The following is a 12968-nucleotide window of genomic DNA, read 5'->3' as shown; positions in this document are numbered from 1 at the left end:
ACTGTGTAAAAATAGCCTAAAAGGAATGCTACTATGCTCCATAACATTCAGGCAGTGCATCTCTTGAGAATTACCAGGAGGTGTTCCTTAACACAGTACTAGTTTGACAGTTTGACAAAGTGCAAGTTTTTGGGATTCTGCTGTGCTATTACAAGGCTAATATTATAAAAGCTGTGCATGACCCCCCAGAGCAGCATATGAGCCTTTACTGCAGGACCCAATTATGTTTAAAGTGAAACAAGTGTGAGTATATCATACAGCAGAGTGTGGACCTCTCCTCCACAAGCTCTCTTTGGCATCAACTTGGGCTTCTAGCTTGCAATAATATTGCAACTGGTTCAAAACTAAAGCAGTTAGTCACCACTGATTATATGTGTTTGTGTAGGAGGCAAAATGATTAGGACTACGGTGTGAATACATTCAGCACAAAATAAGAATATAAATCAGCAAAGGAATAAACAGGAAGACAAAGACTGACAAAGAGAGTGAGGGAGGAAGAGACAAAGGGCAATACAAACAAAAGACATTTTGAAGGTCTTAAATTATAAATTATATATTGTGAGCAAAATATACATTGGCAGAAAATAGAGGATGCAGGGATCTTTATACTTTTATTCTGAGCCATTTTCCTGTATGAACAGTGAATTTCCATGACTGTTCCGTGACCTTTCCAGTCGCTATTGATGAGAGGATGGGGATTTTTAGAAATAATTTAAATTCAAACCCATATATCTGCTAATCTACTAATGAATCATTCAGACCGATTTGTGAAATGTTTTGACTGATCCATTGAAAATAATTTACCCAAAAGAACAATTTGCTCACACATTGAACATCACTGTTTTGCACAAAAACGTTGTTCTCTAAACAAGGGCAAAATCTTTGGTTTTAATATCTAAAATGTTTTTTTTTTTAAGAACAGAACATGTTCAGAAATTATATTCACTATTTAAGTTTCCACGACTTTAAGATTTTATTAATGGGATAGTTCACCCAAAAATTTAAATTCTGCAATCATCATTTTGTTCCAAACCCATATGACTTTCTTTCTTCTGTGGAACACAAAAGATGTTAACCCTTTCAGCTCAGATTGGGCCCACAAGAAAACAATTACAATCAAAATATTAACTACAGTCTTGACCAAGCTTTGAAATTTGCATACAAATCAGAAGTGTTCCGTTTTGATAATTTATGAAAAATGTTGCACAGCACATATTATTGTAATCGTTAAAAACATCAAACTGATCAAATAGCCATGTGTAATATGTCATTGGAAAGCTCTCAAAGAGTAGAATACAACCAGCCTATTTGTTTTACTAAGAAAAAAATAGCGAGTAATAGCTAAGTAAATGTATTTGGCTTACATGTTACATGTAAACAGGTGTTTATTGTATGTAGTGTTTTCACTTATAACTTCACAAAACACACAGAAAATAATATTTCACATATCAATACTTAGAAGAGGGGATTCCCTTTAAACTGCCAGCATGACGTCCCTTTGGGGTCTGCGAGCAGGAGTCTTATATCGCTCCATCGGTGAGGGCACTGGCGATGTCTGAAGCCGATGACTCGACAGGGCTGCCCAGTCTGAGGCTGACGCAGAGCTGACTGACATGATTGCCCGGGCTACCACGAGCATCGGGTTGGACTGGAACCGTCCACGATCCCACACCCCGTCTGCTCACCGAGGGCATCCCCCTGTGGTGGTGAAAGCACCGAGCTCAGTCCTCTGCCCCAGCGTAGAGCCCCCCGCAGGAAGTTGATGCCCCCCATCTCCAGGGCCGTCACGAGGACCCAGAAGGCTCCTAAGCACCCCTGAGACGGACGACCCATATTTACCTACAGAGCTGGTAGGTAAATATTTTTGTTTGACTATTTGTACCCAAACACAGAGCACCCGCAGCCAGGGCCCAACGAACATGGCCTACACGCCTTAGTGCCCCGCTTCACTTTGGTGCAGGGTGAGTACGCCGCCACCCTGCATGTGGAGATCACGACCCTTCTTCGCAAGGGCGCGATAGAGCCTGACCCTCCAGCCAAGATTGGGAAAGATTTCTTCAGCACTTACTTCATCGTGCCAAAGAAAGGCGGTGGGTTGCGGCCAATCTTGGACCTGCAAGATCTGAACCGGGCTGTGGCAGGGCAGAGGGCGGGGCCAGGTGGTAATTATACACACCCGGTCCCTTATCAGGCTAATCAAGCCTCCGAGAGGGATAAAGGCAGACTGCGGATAATGGTGCGGGAGAGAGAGAGCGTTTACGGGCATGTTCGTCATGTGTGCATTTGTGTCTTTTGTTTAAGTTTTTCATTAAAATATTATACACTGTCACTGTCCCACATACTCAACTACCTCGACGACTGGCTGATTCTAGCATACTCTCGAGAGTTGCTGTGCACGCACAGGGATTTGGTGCTCAAGCATTGGTGGTCAAGTGGGAAAAGAGTATGCTCTCCCCGGTTCAGAACATCTCTTTTCTCTGAGTTTGACTCGGCCTCAATGATAGCGCCTCACAAGTGAGCACGTGCAGTCAGTGCTGAACTGCCTTAAGTCATTCAGGTGGAGGACAGCGATTCCACTGAAACACTTTCAGAAGCTCCTGGAGCGTATGGCTTCCTCAGCGGCAGACACGCCGCACGGGTTAATGCATATGAGACCGCTTCAGCACTGGCTTCAGACTCGAGTCCCGAGGTGCCGCAGCACACATCGCGTGGATATCACGCCGATCTGCTGCCACTTATTCAGCCCTTGGACAGACCTTGCATTTCTACAGGCAGGAGTTCCCATACAGCAAGTGTCCAGATGTGTTATGGTCATCACAGACACCTCCAAACTGGTCTGCGACGCTGTGCGCAACGGGCACACAGCCGCAGTTTCCTGGTTAGGACTGCGACTGGGTTGGCACATCAACTGCCTAGAGTTGTTGGCTGTACTGCTCACCCTGCGGAGGCTATTGCATTTGATCGAGGGCAAGCATGTGTTGGTCCGGTTCGACAACACAGCAACAGTAGCATATATAAATCGCCAAGGCGGTGTATGCTCTCGTCGCATGTTGTGACTCGCCCGGCATCTCCTCCTCTTGAGTCAGCAGCAGCTGAGTTCGCTGCAGGCCGTTGCAGCAGGCAATACTCAGCGGAGAGTGGAGACTCCTCCAACCTGTGGTCCAGCTGATTTGGAGTCAATTCCACAAAGCACACATAGACCTGTTTGCTTCCTCCCACTACCTGGTATTCCCTGACGGGAGCCCCCCTCGGGACAGACGCGCAGGTATGTAGCTGGCCCCGGGGCTGCGCAAATACGCATTCCCCCCAGTGAGCCATCTTGCACAGACCCTGTGGAAAGTCAAGGAGGACGAGGAACAAGTCACCCTCGTGGCCCCATGTTGGCCCACCCAGACTTGGTTCCCATACATCACGCTCCTCATGACAGCCCCTCCCAGACAGATTCCTCTGAGGAAGGACCTTCTTTCTCAGGGATGGAGTACAATCTGGCATCCGTGCCCAGACCTCTGGAACCTCCACGTCTGGCCCTTGGAGGGGTGCGGAAGATCTAAGGGGCCTACCACAAGCAGTCGTAGACACGATCACTCAAGCCAGAGCTCCCTCTACCAGGCAGCTTTATGCCCTCAAATGGCATTTGTTCGCAAATTTGTGTTCTTCCCGAGCCGAAGACCCCCAGAGATGCGCAGTTGGGTCAGTGCTTTCATTCCTGCAGGAGAGGCTGGAGGGGAGGCTGTCCCCATCCACCTTGAAGGTATACGTAGCCGCTATAGCCGCACACCACGACGCAGTGGATGGTATATCCCTAGGGAAACACGACCTGATCATCAGGTTCCTCAGAGGCGCCCGGAGGCTGAATCCTCCTGGCCATGCCTCTTTTCCTCATGGGATATCTCCGTGGTCCTCCTCATTTGAGCTGATAGAGTCAGTCAAGCTGAAAGCCCTCTCCTTAAAGATGGCCTTCCTGATTGAGCTCACCTCCATCAAGTGGGTGGGGGACCTGCAAGCATTCTCTGTCAGCGACTCTTGCCTGGAGTTCGGTCTGGCAGATTCTCACATGATCCTGAGACCCCAACCGGGCTATGTGCCCAAGGTTCCCACAATACCCTTCAGGGATCAGGTGGTGAACCTGCAAGTGCTGCTTCAGGAGGAGGCAGACATAGCCCTGTTGTTGCTGTGTCCGGTGCGTGCTTTGTGCACCTACTTGGATCACACGCAGAGCTTTAGAGGCTCTGAGAAGCTCTTTGTCTGCTTTGGTGGACAGCAGAAAGGGAACACTGTCTCTAAACAGAGGCTTGCCCACTGGATCGTGGATGCCATTTAATTGGCCTACCAGACCCAGGCCGTGCCCGCCCCCTTGCGTGTTTGAGCACACTCTACAAGGAGTGTGGCGTCCTCATGGGCACTGGCTAATGGCACCTCTCTAGCAGACATCTACAGAGCAGCGAGCTGAGCAACACCCAATACCTTTGCGAGATTTTACAATCTCCGTGTTAAGCCGGTTTCGTCCTGTGTTCTTTCAGGTACGAACGGGTACAATTCGGTAATACAGAACAGCAGGCCAGGTGTTTCGCTTGCGTATAGCGCCTTTCCCCTCCCCGGAGGTGAAAATGTGCGCCTTTAACCCCAGTCGAGTTCACGAAGTTGTGGACCCTGGATGTCCTTCCTCCCTAGCCTTATGGTTCGCAAACTTGGCAGAGGAGTTCGCAGCCAGCCCCACTACGGTGTCTAATATGCCTGGTCATTGCACTGGGATGTGCCTTTTAACTATACTAAGGTGCTCCACAGGTGCCGATTACTCTGGTAATCCCTGTGATGTATATTTCGCGGTAAGGTCTTCCTGTCGGCAGACCCGCGTCTCCCTTGGGCAGAGCTCTCCATAAGGACAGAGTTTTTCCATAAGGACCCCTAGTGTCACTACATCAACACAATGTCGATTGAGGGACAGAAGGGGAACGTCATGGTTACTGTCGTAACCTCCGTTCCCTGATGGAGGGAACAAGATGTTGTGTCCCTCTTGCCCTCTTCCAATTACCAATTCTCATTGGCCTTGTGTGCTGGTGAAGTGTTTAATAACATCTGGATCATCTTCAGAGGCTTCATTAAACCTTTAATTACAAAGCATTTGAAAATGATACCAGGTAATTTTTTAAACAGCCATCTTGGTATTCTTAGAGCTTCTTCTCTTCCTTTTAGGGTTAATATTAATGGAAAGTGGTCACTATAACATAAGTCATACCATACTTTCCATGAAAGGTCTAAAAGTAATTCAGGTTCGCAAATTGTTAGGTCAATTGCAGAGTATGCTCCGTGTCCTGGGTGTAGGTAAGTGCTGAATCCATCATTTAGAAGACCTAAGGCGTGATTTTCTAGGAATTCTTCTATCCTCTTTCCCTTGGTGTCACAATGGGTTTTTCCCCATAGAGTGTTGTGCCTATTAAAGTCTCCCATGAGTATATATGGAGAAGGAAGTTGCACTACTAGGTCATTCAGGTCCTTGTGTGTTACAGTAAAATTAGGTGGAATGTATATGGAACATACTGTTATGGTTCTCTGCAGGGTCAAACACACTGCTGTTACCTGTAAATTATTGTTCACATTGATGCAACTATGAATCACATAGTTTCTGAGTAAAATGGCTGTAACACCAAAAGTCTGTCTATTAGTAGGACCAAAAGTATTTAAAATTGTTAACTTTTTAAAAGAGAAGGTCAAATTTGGTGGTAGTTTTGTCTCCTGAAACAAAAACCAAGGGGGTTGAGAACTTTAACAAAGTGTTGCAACTGGAAATTTGCCAGTCCATGACAGTTCCATTGGATACAAATATTTCCAATTCTCACATAGAAAAAATAGGAATATTTCCCCTGATTTTTCCTTTTGGGGATGAACTTCTATTCCAACTATCCCTTCCTTTCATTTCAACATCTTTGGTTTGTTTTGTCTTTGCTATTTTGTCTTTCTTTCTGGGGAAGAGGCTTATTAAAAGTGAGGATGTATGTACAAGCTTTGATAACTCAACTGCAAACTCAATAATAAACTGCATTTGCCTTATTACAGCATTCCACTACAATTTGTCCAGATCCCAAAAATCAGAGATGCACAGTGCTGCAGAATTCCAGCAGATTATGCATCAGGCCTATAAGAATGATATACTAGAGCAGGTAGAACAGATTGTAAACTGCTCTATCCACTCGATTGAGCCAACGCTCACTGGGGATTCTGGAAAGTTAGCAGTTGCTGAGCTATCACAAAACTCTCAGAGCATGTCTCGACCAGCTGATTGATTGGAGTGAGCCATTCCAACCTCCCGTCTAGGTGAAGTATGAGCATAAGTACAGTGTTGGAACAGTAGCAGCCACAGTAAACCATATTTCTCAGGCACCGGGATCTCTTCCTCCACTGACAAAGGTCACAACTTACGGCAGACAAGTTGCCCCTTTTATCGCTCCTTGCAAACAGCGTTGGATACTGAGGATCTATTTTACTCTGGATCCTTACAGAGAGATGAAGAATGGTATTAGCACATCTAGATGGATAAGACGTGTGCAAAAGGTATAATCAAGAACATTTTAACCCTTGTAAGGGGGGGCTCAAGGGTTGTTCTCTCTTGCCTAAGGAGAAGACCCTAGCACTATGGAGGGAAGGAGCGTGCCACTGTTCCTTTCACAAGCTACCACCAAGAAGGTGGGTCTCTTGCAATACCCGGCAGATGACTTAATCGGAAATTATATAGTATGTTGTCCAGCATCATAGAATGATAAACAAATTGTATTAGGATTCAGATCGCTGTGACCAGAGGTGGAAGTCATCCAAATAAGGGCAGAGAGGATCGTTCACTCTAATCACATATGGCCACTGGGAGATGGCACCAAGAATGCAACAAAGACTCAATGTTGGCTCAAATGACACAGAATGGAACTGAATGAGATCTTGTTACTCATATCTGCATGCTTTGGAGGGAGAGCATACATTTAGTCATTGCTGTATTTGCATGTGTAATTAGTTCTTATGTACAGTTATTATGTTGTATTTGTTTGGAGAGGCTTTTGGACACTTTACTTTTTTTTGCACTACGATACAATTATTTTTGTAAAGCTAGAACTTTTAATTGCTTAGTCATATCAACACAACATTTTACTAAGTTACAGGTGGCATGATTTGGAATAAAACAAAAGCATTTTTTTAGAGCTACCTTTTTTACAACATGAGATATATAGTCAAATCAGAAAAATAAGAAAACATTTTTTTTGTGATTTTTCAGCAGTTTCTTAGGCTGAGAGTCTCATAATTTATCATATACTATATAATTAAAAACTTTCTTTAAAATGATACCAAACAACTGACACTTTTCTTTTTGAAGAGTTAAAAGCCTTTAATTTTGGGAATGCCACTGACACCTTCAGAGCGGGCCTGGGTAGCTCAGCGAGTAAAGACACTGACAACCAACCCTGGAGTCGCGAGGTCGAATCCAGGGTGTGCTGAGTGACTCCAGCCAGGTCTCCTAAGCAACCAAATTGGCCCGGTTGCTAGGGAGGGTAGAGTCATATGGGGTAACCTCATCGTGGTTGCTATAATGTGGTTCTTGCTCTTGGTGGGATGAGTTGTGTGTGAATGCTACAGAGAATAGCGTGATGCGCTGTGTCTCCGCGGTAATGTGCTCAACAAGCCACGTGATAAGATGCGCAGACACAGAGGTCTGGTGTATATTTTCTGGTGTATCACGGAGTATATAGTGACTGAGGCCATCAGTCTGCATACCGTCTTTTCTGTTTCACGAAAGAAAGAAATTCATACAGGTTTGAAATTACATGAGTGAGTAAATCTTCATTTTTGGGTGAACTATCCCTTTCATTTCCATGACTTTTCCAGTTCTGATATACACAATTTCGAAATTCCCTGATATTACAGGTTTTCCATGACTGTGGGAAATTAAGGATAAAATAAAGAAAGAGTACACCTCCCTCACCTGTACTCTCTTGTCCTGAGCAAGTATAGTTTAAAGGCACATCCAAGAGCAATGACCAGCAGCAGGCCACAGACCAAGCTGCCAATCAGAGCTGCTGTGATCACTTTCCTGGGTACGGAGGCCAGACAGTCTCTTTCATCACTGCCATCGAGACAGTCCTCCTGCCCATCGCACCGCCACGTCTCAAATATGCAAAGGTTGGTTCCGCAGTGGAAGTTTCCAGGCTGACAGTCGAAGCAGTTCTTTTCATCTGAGCCTTCTGGGCACTTTTTCTGGTTGTTACACCTCTCAGAGGCTGGGTAACACACCCCACTGCCACCCTCGCAGGGATATTCGCCTGGCTGGCACAGTGGGCAGTCCTTCTCATCACGTCCTCCAGGACAGTGCCAGTAGCCATCACAACGCTGCAGGTCAGAGTAACAGCCGTCATCTGTGCCACATGGATGCTCACCTCGAAAGCAATACCCCTTAACCTGCAGAGAGAGAAATGGACACAGTGTCAGTCAAAGCTCTAAACATAAACAATAATACTGAATGACAAAATTTGATGATCTTAGGAAGAGAAATACTCACAAAGACATACTGAATTATGTTGACCTGTTGATCTTCATGCAAGGTCTATACAAATTGTCTTCCTATTAGGAAATAATGCTAATCTTGTTCTTAACAAAACAAGCTTTAAACAATTTTTTTCCACTGTAATAATGTAAAACCTTAAAAAAAAGTAGACAATGACAATTTAAAACAAACATTGATTTCCAAGTTAAATCAGTTCAAAAATACTTAGAACTATATGCAAATCTTACATTCCATTCAAAACTCCTCAAAAAGGAGATGTCAAGGTATCTATTTTAAAATGTCAATATGAGTATATTTCCATTGAAAACTCTGTTTTTAATTTCATAAAGTCATCGTTTTCCAAGTATTCGGTACTAGAGTGTGTCTCAGTCTGAGTTTTCGGTACAGGAAAATGCTTTTCCAGTGTGGATGAGAGGTGGAAACATAGCAAAAGCAATGCATTTTCAAACAAAAGTGTGGACGTGACCAAAGTGTGTTTTGTTTTGTTCCATTGACAGATTTTTTCTGTCGTTTAAAATATTAACTTCAGTAAATTTATTATTTAATTATTTTCTAAAAGCCATTTTTCCCAATGCAGACAGCAACATTTGTTAGGCAGACTAGAAACGACAGTGAAGCATCGTGTGAGGGAATGAGAGACCTGGTAGGTGGCATTGAAGCCGTGTCCAGGACTGTGCGGTTTAGCGTGGTACAATACGCTCATCTGTCCCTGGGAAGACTCCAGCAAGGCACGTCTGTGGTTGTTATGGTGGGAGAGACTCTGCAGAAGACGTTCTGCACGCTCTCCCAGACCATCGTAAACTTGCACTGAGTCTCCCACACCCAGCTGTAGGTCCACTTGCAGCACCAACGGCTTTGGGTCCTGAAGCAGCAAAACAATTCAAGTAGAAATATTTAAGCAATTTAATGAATTTTTTAAAGAAAAAATTATAATGAGATTCTACAGTCAAATTAAATATAAATGGTTCACTCATTAACTTAATGTTGATGTTGCACTGGCTCATATGGTAGAATCATACTCTACACAAATATGCAAGCTCGATTTCGTGCCTCGTTACGTCAAGAAATGTGTCAGACCCCAATTCATGACACAACGGAAGTAGACGTTGCATATTCAATGTTTTTACAAGGGGCGTGATAGCAGATATTGAACGGTTCACTTCTAAAGTCTGTCTTCTCTTTCAAGATCCCCACTGTCATGGCTGAGAAACAGTTTGAAGAAAATATTTCTGGTCATGTAATTTAATTCAACATTTTTATAGCAACATAGCCGAACAATAACAAATTTAGTTTAATGACACAGACTTTCGAAGGTAACTCTATCGCCGTCTTGAGTACTGAGGTTTTTTACCGCCACAGTTAGGGCCCAAACATCTTCAACCTAAGTATGTGAACGTAAATGCATCTCGCTACGCAAGCTCGATTTAACATGTCGTTGCATTGTGAAGTGTGTCAGAGCGCAGTTCATAACCTAACGCAAGTATGCACTGTATTCTCAGTGTTGCCGCAAGGGGTGCTACAGTGGATATTTTTTTTTCAATCAACAATTGTCATGGCAGAGCAGCGATTTGAGGAGTCTTGCTGAACAAGTTAGATTATACAAACATATTTTACAATCGTCTTTTCAGTAAATAATAAAGCACACACAACTGTCTCTGATTTTGTGGCGCCTAAAAACTCTTTCACCCCCTTGAGCAACGCAAGAATGTACATAATGTTTGTACAACGGCACCATGCGTTGGTGAAGCGCTCGCATCTGCATACTTGCGTGAAGTATGTTTGGGCCCTTACACTGGAACACGAGTTAAGCATGTGCAAAAAGACCACACATTGGCAATGCGTTGGTCTTTGGCGTAGACCAATGCTGTGAAGGTGGTGATTTTTTCCCCCAATCATGCATATGTCCTTGTTTCTATATTTATATATAAACAATTTATATATAAATTATATATCAGCCAACTAGAATCGTGCAATCCCATTCTAGCATAGACGGCGGTGTCACGTGGTACCTGTTACTTTTCTCACCACTGGCCAGGATGGGCCAGTCACAGTCCTCTATTATTACTGGGTGACGATTTAAAAAAAATGCTTTAATAGATAATGCTGAGGGGGATTTCCATTCACAGGTATGAATCCTTGCAATTATCAGTTTTTATTAAAAATAACTATCCAAAGTAAAATGTAAAATGAGATTTAAATGCGTATGCATGGAGAATTCAGTTTTCAGAGTGTCAAGTGCCCCCTGTGGGAATACAACTTTCAACTTTGGCTGAAAACATGTGCAATTTCGGTCTGTAGGTCTGTTACCCACACAAAACTAACAGGGGCAAGAAAGAGTATGTGAACCCTATGGAATTACCTGCATTTATGCATAAATTTGTCTTAAAATCTGAGTTGATCTTTATTTAATTTCCAATAACAAAATCTGTTTTAACTAATAACACACACATGAATTGTATTGTTCTATACATATTGAATACATCATTCAAATATTAATTCATCTAATTAATGAAACAAGATTTTAGGGGTGGGTTAGGGCTACTTTGACTTATAAAAAGCACTCACACATTTTGAGTTTGCTATTCACAAGAAGCATCTGTTGACGTGGACCATGCCTTGCAAAAAAGAGATCTTAGAAGACCTAAGATCAAGAATTGTTGCTTTGCATAAAGCTGGAAAGGGTTACAAAGTTATCTGGAAGAGCTTGGATATTCATCTGTCCACAGTTAAACAAACTGACGATTTAGTTGGCTACTCTCCAAAGATGTGGCCATCCAGCCAAGATGACTCAAAAGGCACATCGCAGAATGCTCGATGAGTTAAAAAAGAACCTTAGGGTTACAGCTAAGGACTTGAAGGAATCATTGGAACTGGTTAACATCTCTGTTAATGAGTCTTATATATGGAAAAAAATGAAACAGGCAGGACACCATAAAGGAAGCTGCTGCTTTCCAACAAAAACTTTGCTGCGTTCCTGAAGTTTGCCGAAGACCACCTTGACACTCCACAATGTTACTGGGAAAAACAATTGTGGACTGATGAATCTAAGGTTGAATTGTTTGTGAAGAACGTAAAAAGGGCACCGAATACCAACATGAAAACATCATCCAAAGGAATAAAGTACCGTGGAGGGAGCGTCATGATTTTGGTATGCTTTGCTTCTTTATCAAAATATCCTACAGGATAATGTCAGGGTGGTTGTGCACCAGTTGTAGCTCAGTAGAATTTGGATGAGGCAGCTGGACAATTACTATAAACATCAAAATAAATCCACTACAGAACAGCTTCAAAAAATAAATTCCTCCTTTTGGAGTGGCCCAGTCAGAGCCTAGACCTTAACCCAATAGAGATGCTGTGGAATAACCTCAAGAGAGCCGTTCACACCTGACATCCTAAGAATATGGCTAAAATGAAATCCTGAAAGTTGGGCAGATATAATCCTCAGCTTCCGGAAATGATTAGTTGAGGTTATTTCTGCCAAATGAGGATCAACCAGTTGTTAAATCAGAGTTTCATGGGATATGTTCAATAAATACATGAAAAATTATAATTGTTTGTGTGTTGTTAGCTGTTGTTAGCTTAGGCACATTGTGTTAGTCTATAATTGTGCTAATTACAAAGGATTCACATAATTGTTTTTGCCATTGTATTAATTTCTTTGTGTCTAAAAAATGTAATGAGGAAAAAATTCCTGAGTGCACTTTCAAAGAAAGCTATGTTTTGGTAAATGTTTCTGCCAAGTTTCATATCATACTTGTGTGTCCAGGAACCATGTGCAGTGAAGATCTGTGCCCAGGCTCCTGTTTGGACGGAAAAAGTCAGGTGATGCAAACGTTCCATAGAAGTTGACAAAGTGTTTTCCGCAGGAAGTGTCAGGGCAGTGAGCCTCATCTGATCCATCGGGGCAGTCCCGGGCTCCATTACAGTGCAGAAACACTGGCAGGCAGCGGGTGGACTGGAGTTCAGAGCACTGCAAAGTTCCTGGTGGACACAGACTTGCTTGGGCAGGTGTGGGTTGTGGGGCACAGCCTCTTTCATCTGTATTGTCTCCACACTCATCCAATCCATTACAGCGCCAAGAACGTGGAACACACTTACCGTTTCCACATAAATACTCATCGTTCTCACAGCTGCTCTGACCCAACCGACCTAAAATCAGAAACAAACAGAGAGACAAATCAACAGACACAAAGAGAGAATGACAGATCTCAGTCTTTTATGCACACAAACACTGACTCACATAGACATACAGACACACTTTGTGGAGATGAGCCAATAAAATCTACCCACTCTGCAGATGGTGTTTGTGTGGTGACAACTTAACAAAAACAGCCATTCAGAATTATTGATTTAAATGCACCTCTAAAAAAAGCACTAACACAGCATTTCACCCCTCCCACACGCACACACTCACTGACATGAACAC

The 12968-nt window shown here is 43.3% G+C and overlaps 1 protein-coding gene across 1 annotated transcript in view; it reads right to left on the bottom strand.

Moving 5' to 3' along the window:
* Positions 1-12968, bottom strand: part of lrp3 (low density lipoprotein receptor-related protein 3) — a 32561-nt gene that overhangs the window by 6808 nt on the left and 12785 nt on the right. Inside the window, exons 4-6 of the mRNA XM_052090902.1 lie at positions 12297-12691; positions 9183-9404; positions 7964-8436 (exon numbers count right to left, since the gene is read on the bottom strand). Coding sequence (XP_051946862.1) covers positions 7964-8436; positions 9183-9404; positions 12297-12691 — 1090 coding nt within the window. The remainder of the gene's footprint in view (positions 1-7963; positions 8437-9182; positions 9405-12296; positions 12692-12968) is intronic.

The sequence above is a fragment of the Xyrauchen texanus genome, chromosome 2, assembly GCF_025860055.1.
Source record: "Xyrauchen texanus isolate HMW12.3.18 chromosome 2, RBS_HiC_50CHRs, whole genome shotgun sequence".
Lineage (NCBI taxonomy): Eukaryota > Metazoa > Chordata > Actinopteri > Cypriniformes > Catostomidae > Xyrauchen > Xyrauchen texanus.
Note: the sequence above shows the minus strand (reverse complement) of the source record. Positions and strands in the feature narration are given on the sequence as shown.